This window comes from Palaemon carinicauda, chromosome 45 (assembly GCF_036898095.1).
Source record: "Palaemon carinicauda isolate YSFRI2023 chromosome 45, ASM3689809v2, whole genome shotgun sequence".
Taxonomy (NCBI): Eukaryota; Metazoa; Arthropoda; class Malacostraca; order Decapoda; family Palaemonidae; genus Palaemon; species Palaemon carinicauda.
Genome location: NC_090769.1, coordinates 30,527,908 through 30,546,189, shown reverse-complemented (window position 1 = coordinate 30,546,189; position 18,282 = coordinate 30,527,908). Strand labels below are relative to the sequence as shown.

At 32.5% G+C, this 18,282-nt stretch overlaps 1 protein-coding gene across 5 annotated transcripts in view; it reads right to left on the bottom strand.

Moving 5' to 3' along the window:
- Positions 1 to 375: 375 nt before the first annotated feature.
- Positions 376 to 18,282, bottom strand: part of LOC137634966 (organic cation transporter protein-like) — a 35,322-nt gene continuing 17,415 nt past the window's right edge. Inside the window, exons 1-12 of one of the 5 annotated variants that reach the window (XM_068367534.1) lie at positions 18,256 to 18,282; positions 9,683 to 9,910; positions 9,068 to 9,206; positions 6,683 to 6,863; positions 5,750 to 5,853; positions 5,419 to 5,573; positions 4,967 to 5,135; positions 4,480 to 4,627; positions 2,830 to 3,002; positions 2,130 to 2,302; positions 1,412 to 1,596; positions 376 to 718 (exon numbers count right to left, since the gene is read on the bottom strand). The exon at positions 18,256 to 18,282 is cut by the window's right edge and continues 128 nt beyond it. In XM_068367534.1, the coding sequence (XP_068223635.1) occupies positions 503 to 718; positions 1,412 to 1,596; positions 2,130 to 2,302; positions 2,830 to 3,002; positions 4,480 to 4,627; positions 4,967 to 5,135; positions 5,419 to 5,573; positions 5,750 to 5,853; positions 6,683 to 6,863; positions 9,068 to 9,206; positions 9,683 to 9,902 (1,863 nt within the window). In that variant the 5' untranslated portion in view covers positions 9,903 to 9,910; positions 18,256 to 18,282 and the 3' untranslated portion in view covers positions 376 to 502. The other 4 variants (XM_068367533.1, XM_068367536.1, XM_068367535.1 and 1 more) reach the window with 4 other exon arrangements.

The following is an 18,282-nucleotide window of genomic DNA, read 5'->3' as shown; positions in this document are numbered from 1 at the left end:
ATCGACAAAAATGAGAAAATTAAAAGCTAAATATATATATATATATATATATATATATATAAATTTATATATATAAATTATATACATATACATATACTGTATTTATATATATATATATATATATATATATATATATATATAAAATTTATATATATACATATATATATATATATATATATATATATAATTTATATATATACATATATATATATATAATTTATATATATACATATATATATATATATATATATATATATATAATTTATATATATACATATATATATATATATATATATATATATATATATATATATATATATATATATATATATATATATATATATTATATATATATATATATGTATTATAATGTTTATATCTGGCGAGACTAGTGTTCTTCATACGACTACAACGCTGCATAAAAAATGATCCAAATAAATAAAAACCAAAGGGCTTAAAATTATAACAACACAAAAAGGTAAAAAAAAAAAAAAATAAAGAATCAATCTGTTTGAAAGGCTTCGTTCGTTTTCCCATCCGTCTTTAGTTTTGTATCTACAGGAGCTCCTACGGGAGCTTCCACGGTGCTTCCCGAAGGCGGCGCCACCTCCTCCTCCGTTATGGCGTCCCTTGTCTCCGGTAGGAACATGCACAAGGTTGCAGCTGTTGCTGACATCACTGCGAAAAGGGCTGAGGGACCCCAGGTGACTGAAGCTCCCTAAAAAGGAAATAAATAATTACGTAATTGTATGCATTCAGGTTTTGGAGACTAGATTGTGAAATAACGTGATTGTAACGTAAAATTCTTTCTAACTTGTACCGTTTTTTTATCGTAATATCAAAATAAAAAGAGGCATTGACTTTTTTATTTTGTATTTCAAGGCAAAAAAAATAAAAAAAAAATAAAAAAAACTACAAAAGCAGCCGTTTCCAGTCCACTGCAGGACAAAGACCTCAGCCTTGTCATTAATCATGTCTCGCGTTTGGCCATTCATCACCCCGTTGGCCTCTGCAGACTAGTTATGTTGCGAAACTTTAGTCTGATCGCTCACGGCAAACAAACCTATACCGTTTTTTTTTTATCGTAATATCAAAATGACAAGAGGAATTGACTTTTTGATTTTGTATTTCAAGGCAAAAAAAGAAGAAAAAAAAAAAAAAACTACAAAAGCAGCTGTTTCCAGTCCACTGTAGGACAAAGACCTCAGCCTTGTCATTAATCATCTCTCGCGTTTGGCCATTCATCACCCCGTTGGCCTCTGCAGACTGGCGATGGTGCGAAACTTTAGTCTGATCGCTCACGGCAAACAAACCTATTTATGGGTGCCCCTGACTAGTACAACTTCGCTGATCATGCCAAAACACAAACCCTTTCACCACGTTAAGGTTCCCCACTCAGAAAAACACCCACCAGCAAATCATTGATGTATGGCGACGTGATGCTTCCCACCCGCGCCATCATGCTGGACTCCCCAACTGCCAAGGAGCGGAAACGAGTAGGGAAGAGCTCGGCCGTGTACATGTAGACGATGATGAAAGCTGCAGTGATGGCTGTCTTGCCCGTGAGTGAGAAGAACATCAGCAGTCCAGGAGACACTGGAGGAGAATGGAATTATGGGAACTTTTATCAGTCTATTCAAGTAACTGGAGTTTGTTGGGAAACATAAGCAGTCCAGGAGACACTGGAGGAGAATGGAATTATGGGAACTTTTATCAGTCTATTCAAGTAACTGGAATTGTTGGGAAACATCAGCAGTCCAGGAGACACTGGAGGAGAATGGAATTATGGGAACTTTTATCAGTCTATTCAAGTAACTGGAATTGTTGGAAGATTTCACTAGTTAAAATGACAAACTGAAATCAATGGGTATTGCACAATAGGATCAAATAATTAGAGTGCAAGGCTCATTAGTAGCTTTGGCAGATTAAAATAATTATGTTAAGATATCCACTGTCGATATGACAAATCAAATGTCACCCATGATATGTGCCTCAGAATTATGGAGCTATTTCGAAAGCTTACAATTATGTCAAATCATGAATTTCGACCAAGTTTTTTTTTTTATCTCATTCTATTACATGGATGACTATGAAGCTGAAATATCAACTTGATTCTAATTGGCAATCACCTGACTCTTGTGTCGCCAATAGGATGGCAATAATTAGGATGGTCGTTCCGCAGACTGCGTAACAAAGCATTAGGGCAATCCTTCTTCCACTACGTGCTACCAGGAACCATGTTATGAAGAAAGAAGGTAGTTCTGCCAAACCTCCCAAGAATACGTACATATAAGGATCAGTGCTGGAATGAAAACCACAAAAATGATAAATTTGCATCATAGTTCATAGGGACAGATATATTAGTATAATATGTGAATTCGGTATATATAAAATTACAGAGACATTTATTGTATTTTGGACACAATAAGTTTGTTTACTCTAAGCCCCGAAGGGTTTTACACAAGTTAATATGATTTTAATTAAACTTTCCTTATTTTTACAACTTTGAGGATCCAGCTGGAATCAGCCTTCGACTCATACCAATCGAAGATAACCCAACGCTAATCTCAGCTGAACGTAATTCTAGATTACTGTCTACTAAAAGTACTCCAAAGAGTCACCTAATCTCTCAGCCACAGTCAATCTAAGACCCAGCTGAGCTGGTGGTAGTGATAGAATCACCTAAACAGAAGATAATCCGAAACTTACTTCAACTGGAGTTGCTTCAAGACTCCCTTCATTTATAGATAATCCTAGATTTACCTCAGCTGGAAATAATCCAAGTCTTACTTCTAGACTATATTTAGTGTATCTTAATCAAAGACCCACCTCAAGTTGCCTGAGTTGAGTGAAACTCCATAATACACCATAGACACGGCGCACCAACAGAAGTAGCTGATTAATATCTTGACCCTGTGTTCCTTCATTAGCACCAGAATCAGGAAATGTTTCAGATTATCGATGATGGAACGGCAGAGTTTTTGTTTTGGCTTAGCCTCCTCCTATGGTGGAAAAAATTTCATGAACTGGTTGTTAATTGAAGCATTGAATTAGCAGAGAGAGTTATTAGCCAATTGTTGACTGGGCAAAAGTAAATTCTAAGATTACCTCATATTTTACCAAAATATTAGTGAGAATGTAAATTGTTTGAAGAAATCAATTTCACGACAATATTGCGATATATAGTTAAATTGTAAATCTTAGAATCTATGGGTAGAAACGAAGAAACTTATTAAGTAGGCAGTTGTTACAGATAATTATCAGTAAGATAGGTCTTTAGAGACGGCTGTCTTCATTTCAACCAGAATGTTGGTTAATTGAATTTTTTTCTTCTCAAAACCTCGAAATTTTTCAAATTCGGCTATAATTACTATCGTAGCAATTATGAAATTAAGAACTATACAAAGATGTATTTGGTTCTGCAGATTAATGGCCTTCAAACTCAATCTGAGTTTCTTGACCTTGTCATGAAATAGACAAGCACGTATCTATAAACCCCATGATAATGTAACATAATTAATGGAACGTCATGTTTACAACCATGCAGATATCCAAACAACTCAATTATATTTAAATAATAATCTGGAAAATATGTTTCATTGACTTTTGAAATTGTCCTAACCCTGAAGCCAATGCTAAACGTGCATATAATTTGGATTTCGTTGACTTGTCAAAGCAAAGGGAATAATTTATTGGGCAAATTCAGTTGGAATCATTTCTCTGTGATGGTAAGTGAAGCTAAATTTACTATGCTCGGTGCTCGGACCAATTAATCCTTTTACCACTTTTTATGGTTCAATGCTCTTTCTGTAGGGGAGGACTCCAAGTATACTTCAGCTCCAAAAACCTGAATCTGGGAGATTACAGGTGCTGCTACATTGTCTTATATCCTTTCAGTGCTACCCATGGAGAAAAAAAGGATAATCTGGTGTACATTGCTTATGATTAAGTGGCATTGCCATAGAGACTGATCAGATTTCATGGGAAACACAGCAGTATTTCTAACAATAGGAAAGTCTTTACTCACTGTAGTTAGACTATAGTATCAAACCTAAAGGATTATTGCTTTTGATTAAGTGGCATTGCCTTAAAGACTGATCAGCCTCCATGGGAAACACAGTAACATTATTAGAAATAGTTGTTAGGCTATAATATTAAGGGATTATTATCCTCTGTAATTATAAATACTTCCTGGAAACCGCACAGGAAAATGTAATCTTACTATTCTCTGCACGAAAAGATAAACTACCTATAGTCCATTTCTTTTAGCGATGCATATTTGCACCGACTCGCAGCGGTGCCCTTTTAGCTCGGAAAAGTTTCCGGATCGCTGATTGGTTGGACGAGATAATTCCAACCAATCAGCGATCACGAAACTTTTCCGAGCTAAAAGGGCACCGCTGCGAGTCGGTGCAAATCTGCCTGGATAAAAGAAATGGACTATAGTCTCGTTATATCGGATGCTCAAAATGTTCTTACCTCCGGAGATATTTTCTTCAAGGATATGACGACGGCCTCCTCAGGAGGGAAAGAACGGCCATTCATTTTGGCAGCTTTGGAGAATATTTCGACGGCTTGCTTGTGGCGCCCATGAGATATCAACCAACGAGGAGATTCTGGCATGAACCTGAAATCATCAAATTCATGAGAGCAATTATCTTTAAATTAATGAAACGTTTACTTTTAAGTTGCATCTTCAGTTTTCTCTTTAAGAATTTATTATAGAATAGACTTATTCTTTTAGAGATCAGATATACAATGGTTATTCAAGATCTATATTAATATTTTATTTTTAATTGAATGGTCCTTATTTTTTTAGAGATCAGATATACAATGGTTATTCAAGATCAATATTAATATTTTATCTATAATGAATGGTCAATAAGTATGATATGAAAATAAATTTTCAATGTAAATCCTACTGGTGACTATGAGATTTACTTGTCAAGTTTGCAGTAGAACTTACCAGTAATAAGAAATGAGATAAATCATGGGCACAGAGTACGCCGCCTGTAGCCATCTCCAAGGTCTGATGAGGTAAGCGATCCCCGGAACTATAATGTACCCAAGGGACCAAGGAATGCCACCAAGGCTGCCCACTGACGAACGCTGACTGTGAGAGCAAATTTCCATAACTGTAAAAAAAAAAAAAAAAAAAAAAAAAAAATCAAAGAGGTTAGCCACCTTTGATTTCTCTTCTCTTCCACTGCCCCTCGCAGTCGACTCCCAAGATCTATTGCAAGTTTATAGTCCATGTTGCATGTACAGTTTCTAACCGAGATTTGATTGAACAGAGAAATTGCCTGAATAATTTGCATACAAATACAATCAAATTGCACTGTTTTTTTCACAAAAAGGTAACAAGTAGAAACATTTTGATTATGTATCTAGTAAACTATATTATAAATATACACTTACCATATATGAAGGAACCGGTAGCATGACCAAAGTTGAAGAAGGATATCATAATTCTTAAAAGAATATAGACTGTCAAAGTGGGTGATGCAGCCGCTAGAAATGCAGAGATAATACTTGCCACCACGCAGATAAGGATGATGGGCCGACGACCAAACCTTTAAGTAACAAATTGAAAAAATATATCAGTAATTGATAAGAGGATAGCGATTAGAATGAAAGAAAAGCAAAATGTACAAGTCTCTCATGATTGATACAATACAAGCACTTAGGCGTCTGTGTCATTTGGCCATAATAGTTCTAATTATGACGATCATTTTGATCGAACACTTACTTGTCCATCAAAAATCCACAGGTCAAAGCTCCGAAAAGGATTCCAATTTGAGAAGCGGACTGAGTCGTTGAGTACAGAGCGCGTCTCTCACAAACCAAATCCCACTGAAAAAATAATAAAAATTATAGTAAATTTTTTTTAGTGAGGCAGAATTGCACCGACTCGCAGGAGTGCCCTTTTAGCTCGGAAAAGTTTCCTAATAGCTGATTGGACGGACAAAAAATACTTCCAACCAATCAGCTGTTAGGAAAAGTTACCGAGCTAAAACGGCACCCCAGCGAGTCGGTGCAAATCTGCCTCACTAAAAAGAATTTGCTATAGGTAAGCAAATAAATAAAAAATGGAAATTAATAGATAAATATACGGATAAATAAAAAGTAAGAATGTAAATGAATTTAGAAATAGAATGCAAACAATGGTTGTTAAGAAAATCATATTCCCAAGTAAATAAAAACATTTATTAGTAAATAATTTGGAATTCTACTTAGTGTTTTTCTTACAGGAATGTTGGCATATACTCCTGTAGCTCAAACCAGAGAAAAAATGATTAGACCCAATATATATATATATATATATATATATATATATATATATATATATATATATATATATATATATATATATGTGTGTGTGTGTGTGTGTGTGCATGTATATATTCAGATATATTTACGTATGTATGCATATACATAATTTTTTATATAAATGTATACATATACATATACAATATGAATGCATATATATATATATATATATATATATATATATATATATATATATATATATATATATATATATATATATATATATATATATATATATATACATACATACATACATACATACATACATACAGTGTGTTCTCTAGAATATATAGAGGATTCAATATAAAAAAGAAACTGATTACAACTTCGCTTTCAGTGGGCTTGTACTTACCTCAGCGACGAGCGTCAGGCTGTAATGACTGACGTTGAAATCTCGAGACTGGCAGTAAATCGGGCTTCCGTCTCCAATAGATAGCGAATCCCTGCTTTCCATAGCGGCTTCATAGCCAAGTTCCACTGCTCGTGTGTAATTGTAGTTGAAAAATTTGCAGTTCTTCTCGTCCGTGTCGTTACTGCAAATAATAGAAATAAAATTTATTCTTGGTTATAGATACATCAAAGCTGATATTTATTAAATCAATCTGTCTATCTACTTTTGTTATAAGATACATATTTTACGTGTATATGATGATAGGTAGGTTAAGCTTAATTTTAGCTGTGGATGGGGCCAACTCGTCCTAGAAATAAATTTTATTTCTGATGAGTTTGTGACATTTACTTATTAAATAGCTATCTATCTTGATATATATATATATATATATATATATATATATATATATATATATATATATATATATATGTTCATATACATTTGTATATATATATATATATATATATATAAATATATATATATATATATATATATATATATATATATATATATATATATATATATATATATATATATATATCAACATGTGACCGAAACCGCCCCACTCACACCTCGTTGAGGATACAGCCACCCAGTTTTTCAATTTACAATGTTTTCTTGTAGCCTACCTTTATTTTTTGTAACACTGCACATCTTAGATACTAAAATCTAATCATTCAATATTTCCAGAACATAACTATTATATCTATGTATAATGAGAGATTTTGAGTACAATGTTTTCGCCCTTTAGTAAGATCAGATCTTCGGGCGTAATATGTTCCGGGTGATATCCATCAGGAAATACTAGAAAGGGTAAAAAAAAAACTGCATTCTAAAAGTGACTGTTTTTATGTAGGCTATAGGCGTATTTATAGCCTCCCGTTGCTATTTCTATGCCTGATCGAATAAGTGGGCTCCATGGCTATATCCTTTTGTTTGCCTTAGCAGAGCAACTCTCATAATTCTTATTTCCGAGATGACCTATGGTCCCTGACCTAGGAATAGGTGTGAATGTAATTTTAAGCATGAATGCGATCCTTGTATTAGAACACTTAAAGATAGCTAATTGAAAAATCCCAAACCACAATGAATGGCATTTATAGGCTAAGAGAAAGCTTTTGATTATGTCAAAACTTCAGCAGTAAGGAAAGCCCTTCAAAGATAAGCTTTTGATTATGTCAAAACCTCAACAGTAATGAAAGCCCTTCAAAGATAAGCTTTTGATTATGTCAAAACCTCAGCAGTGATGAAAGCCCTTCAAAAATAAGCTTTTGATTATGTCAAAACCTCAACAGTAATGGAAGCCCTTCATAAATAAGCTTTTGATTATGTCAAAGCCTCAACAGTAAGGAAAGCCCTTCAAAGATAAGCTTTTGATTATGTCAAAACCTCAGCATTAATGAAAGCCCTTCAAAGATAAGCTTTTGATTATGTCAAAACCTCAACAGTAATGAAAGCCCTTCAAAGATAAGCTTTTGATTATGTCAAAACCTCAACATTAATGGAAGCCCTTCATAGATAAGCTTTTGATTATGTCAAAACCTCAACAGTAATGAAAGCCCTTCAAAGATAAGCTTTTGATTATGTCAAAGCCTCAGCAGTAATGAAAGCCCTTCAAAGATAAGCTTTTGATTATGTTAAAACCTCACCAGTAGTGAAACCCCTTCAAAGATAAGCTTTTGATTATGTCAAAACTTCAGCATTAATGAAAGCCCTTCAAAGATAAGCTTTTGATTATGTCAAAACCTCAACAGTAATGAAAGCCCTTCAAAGATAAGCTTTTGATTATGTCAAAACCTCAACAGTAATGGAAGCCCTTCATAGATAAGCTTTTGATTATGTCAAAACCTCAGCAGTAGTGAAACCTCTTCAAAGATAAGCTTTTGATTATGTCAAAGCCTCAGCAGTAATGAAAGCCCTTCAAAGATAAGCTTTTGATTATGTTAAAACCTCAGCAGTAGTGAAACCCCTTCAAAGATAAGCTTTTGATTATGTCAAAACTTCAGCAGTAATGAAAGCCCTTCAAAGATAAGCTTTTGATTATGTTAAAACCTCAGCAGTAGTGAAACCCCTTCAAAGATAAGCTTTTGATTATGTCAAAGCCTCAGCAGTAATGAAAGCCCTTCAAAGATAAGCTTTTGATTATGTTAAAACCTCAGCAGTAGTGAAACCCCTTCAAAGATAAGCTTTTGATTATGTCAAAACTTCAGCCGTAAAGAAAGTTCTTCAAAGACAAGGAATAAAGGAATCTTATGTTAGAACATTTAGAGAATTCTATACAGGAAGTACAGCAATCCTAAAACTACATAAAGACAGTGAGAACATTCGACTGAAGCTCATACTAACCTCGAAAAAGGAATGGCCAGGTCTAAAATCTGCTGCTGTGTCCAGTTGTCTGATGATAGTGCTTCGACATGGCACCAGTGTTCTGGAGTTATCCCCAGGAACTGGTAGGTGATTGTTTGCGAAGCCAGTACGATGGCACCTGATCACGTAATTAGAGCAAGAGGTTCTTTTTTTATTACCATCAGAAAAATAAAAATTGATACACTGGGACGGAAAGGTTATCATTATTATCATGAATATTATTTCTAGTTTTATATTATTAATCCTTTTGTCTTGGTCATTAATATTAACATTATCATCATTATTATTACTCCATCTGTTTGTTTTTATTGTTGTTATTATTATTATTATTATTATTACTATTATTATTATTATCATTAATACCTAAGCACTAAAGACATGACCTGGCAAAAAAAATGTTCGCAAACCAGACACGGCTGAAATAATGAATAAATTACTGAATAAATAGATTAATACTAATAAAGAACATCGAAATTCAGCAAATCTATTATTGTTCATATCATTTTCAAATATCCTCACAATTTCCCATAGACGCATTTCGAGTGGATTACAGAAATGCACCCTCAGAAAATTGAAAATGAGTAGCAGAATTACCCATATTACAGACGATCAGTGTAATCAAGTTCCATCGACCGACAGGGTTAATCATTTCCAACACGTCTTCGAATGCAGATATCCCAACAACACCGCCATCTTCGTCCAACTTGAAGTCTTCTGGCTTTCCATTTTTGCTGACGTAGACCAAATCTTCAAGAGCAGTGTTCTTGGCTTTTTTGTTTTCGTCTTCAGTCTCTGAGGATTGTGGCCCTCCCATGATTTAGCCTGTGGCGAAGTAAACAGAAGAATAATGTCATACGGATAGACAAAATATTATGTAGCTAAATGGGTAAATAGTTCACCAAGCGTTTAGCTTGGCTCCACAAGGCACTAGAAGAGTTGGAAGACCTATGCCTACATGGGTGAAGAATGTGAAGCGCGAAGTAGGAGACAATTAAGTGTTGAATTAAGTCCTCAAGATAGAGACGACTGGCGAGGTCTAACCCAGAGTCAAGACAGATAAACCGATGCTTTTTGCGTCAATAGGCGTAGTAGGAGATGATGATGATGATGATGATGAAATGGGAAAATAGCTAAGTAAATTTTAACTTGATATATATTATATTGCCTGCGGTAAATAATAGTATTACTGTGGAATCTTCCAATCTTTAATCTAGTTGTCAGTGATTACCCAAGATGCGCTTAATTTTTTTTTTCCTCAAATGATTTATCTCAATTCTTATAAGTATATCTCTTAGCTTAATATGATGAAGTATATAAAAACCCTCCTCATGTAATCCAGAAAAGTAGAAATTATTCTAATTCCCTTTGTGGCTATGTTATTCATATGGAACCCTAATCACAAGTACCACTGAAATCTTTTTATGCTTTCACTTATAACACTGGCACTATTTGTAACTGAGTTTTTTTTTTCGAAACTGTTAATGCATATACAAACTTGTATATCCCTTTTGGTTTGAAAAAACAATATTGTATAAGTGATATTTGTCAACATTATTCTTCGGACGGAGCGAAAGTATGTAGGGATGGCTTCGAAACTTTTGCATCTGATTCACGGTGAGTTGTATTATTATTATTATTGCTGTTATTACTAGCCAAGCTACAACCCTAGTTGTAAAAGCTAGATCCTATAAGCCCAAGGGTTCCAGCAGGGGAAATTAGGCCAGTGAGGAAAGGAAATACGAAAATAAACAAACGGTATGAGAAAGGACGAACAATTTAAACAAAATATTTTAAAAACAGTAATAACATCAAAATAGATATTTCATATATAAACTATAAAGAGACTTATGTTAGCCTGTTCAACATAAAAGCATTTGCTGCAAGTTTGAACTTTTGAAGTTCTTTCGATTCAACTACCCGATTACGAATTTGCCATCTGCACGTATGAGTCTTACAATAGACATGTTTCAAAATAATCGTATATAAATCAATTTGTATAGATTTGTATGACTAAACTTTACGATAATCTTATCGCCACGCACACATGCAAGGTAAAACCAGTTCATTCCAGTTTTGAAAAGAAAACGGGTTGGAGATTCAGATACAGCTGAGAAGAGTAAAAGAGACAAAATCAATGAAACAATGGATGCTTTTGAAAATATAAGAACAATAACACGGAGATAGAATGTCAGATTAAGGTACATTATTAGAGATAAACAGAGAGCTGAACGGAAAAGTAATTTACCTAATGGGAGAAATGGGGACCTTTCTATTTAACAAATGTAAATGAAATGTCTTCAGACATCCAGAGGAGAGAGAAAAATGTAAAATAATCAATTTGAGATTTTGATTGTGCACTTTCAAATCTTACGTAAACAGAAAGATGTTGACTTTAAATCACTCATCTAACACTTAATCTTTATTATTATTATTATTATTATTATTATTATTATTATTATTATTATTATTGCTAGTAGTAGTAGTAGTAGTAGTAGTAGTAGTAGTAGTGGTGCTATTATTATTATTATTATTATTATCATTATTATTATTATTATTATATTATTATTATTATTATTATTATTATTGTTATTATTATTATTATTATTATTATTATTAAAAGAACTAATAGTGTAGTAGTAGAAATAGTAGTGGTAGCACGATTAATACTCAAATTCTTTATTATTATTATTATTATTATTATTATCATTATTATTATTATTATTATTATTATTATTATTATTATTATAAGTATCTTTATTATTATTATTATTATTATTATTATTATTATTATTATTATTATTATTATCATATACTGACACACATTCACAAATGAACAAACCGAATAGTTCAAAGGTTCAACAACTCTCTTGAAACCCGCAGCACAGTTGCACAAAGAGGTTTTTCTCGGAAAAGTAACGGTTGGTCCAGCAGCGAGTCATCGCCTCAAGACATAATAGGTCCACGCTCTTATAAGACAAACTTCACTTATAATTGCCTTTCCATAAACCTCGACAAGTGGAACGTGCTTAGAATGAAATACGTTTATCAATTGTATCTTTTATTAATTCATAATATCCGTTAGATTTTTACGAATGTGAAATACAGAAGAATAGGATATACTTTTGACAGATTTGTTTTTTTTATCTTATCGTTCATATATCTTGCATTTTTTTTTTTTTGAGATTTCTTAGAATGAACAGAACATTTATCAATTGAGAAAATTAAAATGAAATTAAAAACTCCTTCATGTTTATCACTCCTTCATCTGAAAATTAAATGCCAAACTGGTATTTTTTTTTTCTTATCGTTCATATATCTTGCATGAATTTTTTTGAGCTTTCTCCGAATGAAAAGAACATTTATCAATTGAGAAAATTAGAATTAAATTAAAAACCCCTTCAGGTTTATCCCTCCTTCATCTGAAAATTAAATGCCAAACGGGTATAAGATGGTGGGCAAATCCCGAGTCATATTTAGTTCTCCTCGGGGACAAATGAGGTTGTTGCTGTTTTTTTATTAATAGCAACGTATCCAGGGAGACGCCGTTCAAATAGTAATAACAGGAAATTTTAACAGACTTTAAATCACAATGTTAAGCAAGAGAATTTTACCCCAGAAGTTAATCACGAAAGCGACGGGAACTGAGATCTGTCTGTCTGTCGGCTCCCATGTAAATAATGGCAACGGAAGGGTTGAGTCTGAGGGGAAAATATGCAGAAGGTAATCACGCCCTTCCTGCCAGAGCACAAAGAAAAAAAAAAACAAAAAAGCAAAAAAAAAACGAAATTATACTTCTCTGTTTTACGAACTACTCGTGTTGTTTGGGTTTGGATTCAGAAGAGTAGTGTCTAGATTAGAGGAAACAGTTGGTTCACGGAGAGATACGGAATAGCGTTCATTCAAATCAGACCTTGAAATTTATAATAATTGAAATGAAATTTCAGTATTCAATCTTTACTTCCTATAACACTTATTTTGCGTTTTAGACACTGATCGAGAAAATTGAACTACAAGAGAATTTTCCCAATTTCAGACATTTGAGAAGCTCATACACAATATGTACCATGAATATTTCTAGTTGTTATGTCATAATTATAAAGGCATCGTTTTTTTTTTTCGTTTTTTTTTCTTTTCTTATTCAGGGGAAGTCCGTGTTACCTAATCTTCCCTAATGTCTTTGTAAAGGAAGAAAAAATAAGTATATACTTTGGTTTCTTCCCGATGCGACTTTTAAATTTCATATTTACGATCTTACGAAAGAAGAATCATATCGGTTTCTTTGAATGTTTATCAATAATAAGGACAATTATAGTTTTTTGTCGATGAACATTGGTGTTGTGACGGCAGTATAGGGTACGATATTGAATGAATGAATAAATAAGTAAATAAATGGAAGGGTGGATAACATTTCAAGGTTGATGCATTCTTGAATAACCAATATACAGTATATATATATATATATATATATATATATATATATATATATATATATATATATATATATATATACATATTTATATACTGTATATATATACATATATATATATATATATATATATATATATATATATATATATATATATACATATATATAAACAAATATATATATGTGTGTGTATGTGTATATTATAATATATATACACATATATTTCCATATACAGCATATGCATATATAAATGCCTTTATAAGTGTGTACATATATATATATATATATATATATATATATATATATATATATATATATATATATATATATATATATATGTATGAACAAAAATATGCTAATATGTATGTCATCATCATCGCTATCATCTTCATCATCAACCGTTACTGGTCCACTACCAAACAAAGGCCTCAGGCATGTCCATCCATTTGTGTCTGTTTATGGATTTTCTATGCCAGTCCATAGCCGCAAACTTTCTTAGTTCGTATATATATATATATATATATATATATATATATATATATATATATATATATATATATATATATATATATACATTTGCATATATATATATATGTATATGTATATGTATATATATATATATATATATATATATATATATATATATATATGTATATATATATATATATATATATATATATATATATATATATATATATATATATGTATACCTGTGTATATATTACTATTACTAGAATTTTTACTAGACAAGCTACAGTCGTAGTTGGAAATGCAGGATGCTAAAATCCCAAGGGCTCCATTCGGGAAAGCTGACCAGTAAGGAAAGGAAATACAGAAATAACAAAAAAATTATATATGAAATGTAATGAATGAAAATATAAAGTATTCTCATATCAATAACAATGATGAAATAGATGCATCATATAAAACGAGACTTGAGTCTACCTATTCAACAGAAAAAACATTTGCAACAGGGATTAGCTTCAGAAGTTCCTCCTATTTAACCAACATGTTAAGAAGATCATTCCAAAATCTAGTCACAGCTGGAATAAAACTTATATGATACTGTGAATTATTGTGCCTTATGATAGGGAATGCAATATTGTTACAATTAACTACATACCTAGTACAGGATGGTACAGTCTGGGAAACATATGGAAGGTAAAGGATGGTCAGAATTATGAAAACTTTTAGGCAACTTACACAAAGAGCTAACTGAACGACGGTACCAGAGATTAATGTGTGTCAGTAGTTGAAGACAATATTGGGGAACAACACTCGAAAAAATTTAGGATGAAAGAATCAAGAAATAATTTCCTCATGTTAGATTGATCAACAAAAATCTTTAAAGACTTTCCTAATTAGTTCAGTTGAAGAATAAATAAACCGGGTGAGTTTTTCAAAAGGGATTTTGTATTCAAGTATCGCACTAGAATCTTAAATGACTTATGTATAGTTAAAGAAACATTATCAATGAAGAGATCTGTATGTTGAGGAGCCACTGTCCTTTACCTATTCAAGATCATATTTTTTTTTAAGTTCACTTTCACTCCCCCATAATTTGCCCCATATACTATTTAGAACTCTATTAAGAGATTCAGTCACCCCAGATCTACATTCAGGAGAAGGAATTGATGCAAAGTGAGTAGCGTTGTCTGCATATGTAATAAGGTTGTTTTTGGGGGGCCAAATAACATAACATGTGTATATAGTATGGAAAGCAATGGGCCGAGAATGCTACCACGAGGAACACAAGTTATCACATTCCTTTTTACAATCTGCTATTTAAAAATTTAATAATGATGCTAAGAGCAGACCCGCCTGCTCTCATCTGCTTAAGTTTGAAAACAAGTGTCTCATGATTAAGACGAGTAAAGACATCGCTACAACCCAAGTTAATCATACGAACTTCCTGAACAGAATCAAGGAAGTTCTGTATAGCACTGGAAATTGCATGGACATATAGGGATCATACCTTTATATGTATTTTCAGGTATAGTTAGCTTTGAAAAATTACAAGGGAAATTGTGAATAATGAATATGAATAATCATAACAGAATTTTTTCGATACCTTACAAATGTTAGTTATTGTACTAGTATAATGCAACAATTAGAAATACAAAATGATTTACCACAATTATTTTTTTTCCAATAATAATTTTAAATTAATCGATGAAACGAAATAATAAACACATACTAAACGAATGATTCTTTTACAAATGATTCAATTGAATAGCACGTTGAATCTATCAAGGAATTGATTAATGGAAATATGAAAAATGCATGAATATTTTGTAAGATATTCGTATGAATTATCGCTAGAGTAAAGGATTGAAATTCTGTTACTATAGTTAAAGAATTATTATTTTCTAAATCAACCAATGTTCTTTTCTATACGAACCCTAAGGATATGATTTTACGATATCTGATCAGATGTTATTTTACGATATCTGATCAGATGTTATTTTACGATATCTAATCAGATGTTATTTTACGATATCTGATCAGATGTTATCTTACGATATCTGATCAGATGTTATTTTGCGATATCTGATCAGATGTTATTTTACGATATCTGATCAGATGTTATCTTACGATATCTGATCAGATGTTATTTTACGATATCCGATATCTGATCAGATGTTATTTAACGATATCTGATCAGATGTTATTTTACGATATCTGATCAGATGTTATTTTACGATATCTGATCAGATGTTATTTTAAGATATCTAATCAGATGTTATTTTACGATATCTGATCAGATGTTATTTTATGATATCTGATCAGATGTTATTTTACGATATCTGATCAGATGTTATTTTACGATATCTGATCAGATGTTATTTTACGATATCTGATCAGATGTTATTTTACGATATCTAATCAGATGTTATTTTACGATATCTGATCAGATGTTACCAAAAGAAGAATTACGATCCTCGGTAAACGTCACAGAAGGTATGACAATGCTTATTCCGGCTAATGATGATATTATCCAAATTGCACAAGATTACTGATATCCGTGCAAAGACAGGAAACGTGGGAACAAACTAAAATTTCGCGAGAATTTTAATGGTTTTATATATACTACGGTCATACGTATTTACATATACGAATTCATCCAAAGAATATCTTAAATACGTCCCTCTTTCAGAATTGCACTTAAGTGAACACTCTTATAATCACACACTCATATATTCGCAACTCTCTCTCTCTCTCTCTCTCTCTCTCTCTCTCTCTCTCTCTCTCTCTCTCTCTCTCTCTCTCTCTATGTATGCATATACATACTGTATTTGTACACCCGCATATACCCTATACGTGTGTATATCTACATATAAATATGCATATATATACATATGCAAATCAAAAAATCTACTCATTGATAGAATATCAAAATAGGAAATAAAGTTTTCTTCATATATGCTCAAGATTCAGGAAACTCACAATTACACCTGCGATCCTGATAGAAAATTATTACAGCAATAGTTTCAGAAATGAATGGGCTTTTCTTGAACAGCAGTAGTCTACTCAGATATCAAATATAAAACTTTAACTCTCCGTGGCATTAATGATAACAAAACACACGCGCAGGCGCACACCGACCAGATGAAAATAATTCAGTTATCTGGTAATGCAATTATTTCCGAGATGAACAAGTTGAACTCCATATAATACATTTTTAGTTTTTATCACTTCAATACACAAGCATATGAATATGAAATTTCGACTAAGTTTCTTTTCCACTGGTAAAATATCCGTTGTAAGAAAATACACAATTTATTTGTATGGATTCAAATTCATCTCTTAAATTACTAATGCTTTGCACTTTTGATATATCACTCAGTCGACCTAACATCATAGCAAATAGCAAGGCACAGTCAAATCAATTAATAACAATTCATGTACCTGAAGGGACCGATGCACCTTAGTTGATGTCCCAAAGATATCAGATTATAAAATTTTCGCTGTTATATCTTGTACACAATCGAAGCCTTTTGATATTGCACTTTCTCCACTATACAAAAAGAAAAGGAAGAATCGATGTATAAGCTTACGACGTATTCGAGCTGGAATACCACCACTGAGACCGGAGGAAATGACAATGATACGTCTCTCTGCTAACTCCTATCCGTCCTTCGCCTGGCAAGTTTGCGTGGCAACGAATGGTCCAGTCGCGATCAGGATGGCCGGGAAGGGAGAAGGACCCCTCCAAAAAAAAAAAAAAAAACACAGAATGCTGTTCTTGAGGATATTCTCTCTCTCTCTCTCTCTCTCTCTCTCTCTCTCTCTCTCTCTCTCTCTCTCTCTCTCTCTCTCTCTCTCTCTCTCTCTGCATTTTATATCGTTAGTAAGCTTGGTAGTTATGACACCAGTTAATGATCTAACCTTGAACACTTCCTTTGGATGCAACATATTTTTATTACTTTTTTGTTTTTGGAAAAAGACATAGAAAAAAAGTCATCATTACTGGGAGAGAATTACATCTCAACATTCATGTTATTCATGCCGCAGGAGACGTTTCTGGTGCGAATAATAACATACCGATGGCCTACCAAGAGAGTTTAAATGCCTATACATGACACGATACACAATCAAAAGATCGTTAACAAATTTCCGTTTATCAAAGCATCATTATTTATCTATTTTCAGAGCCTTCTTTCCAATGTGCACATGAAGAATTAACAAACAATATTGATACTGTTTTTTGCTAATAATCATAAAATAAAAATCAACTTACACTTCAACTGCTTAGAAACTTTCACGT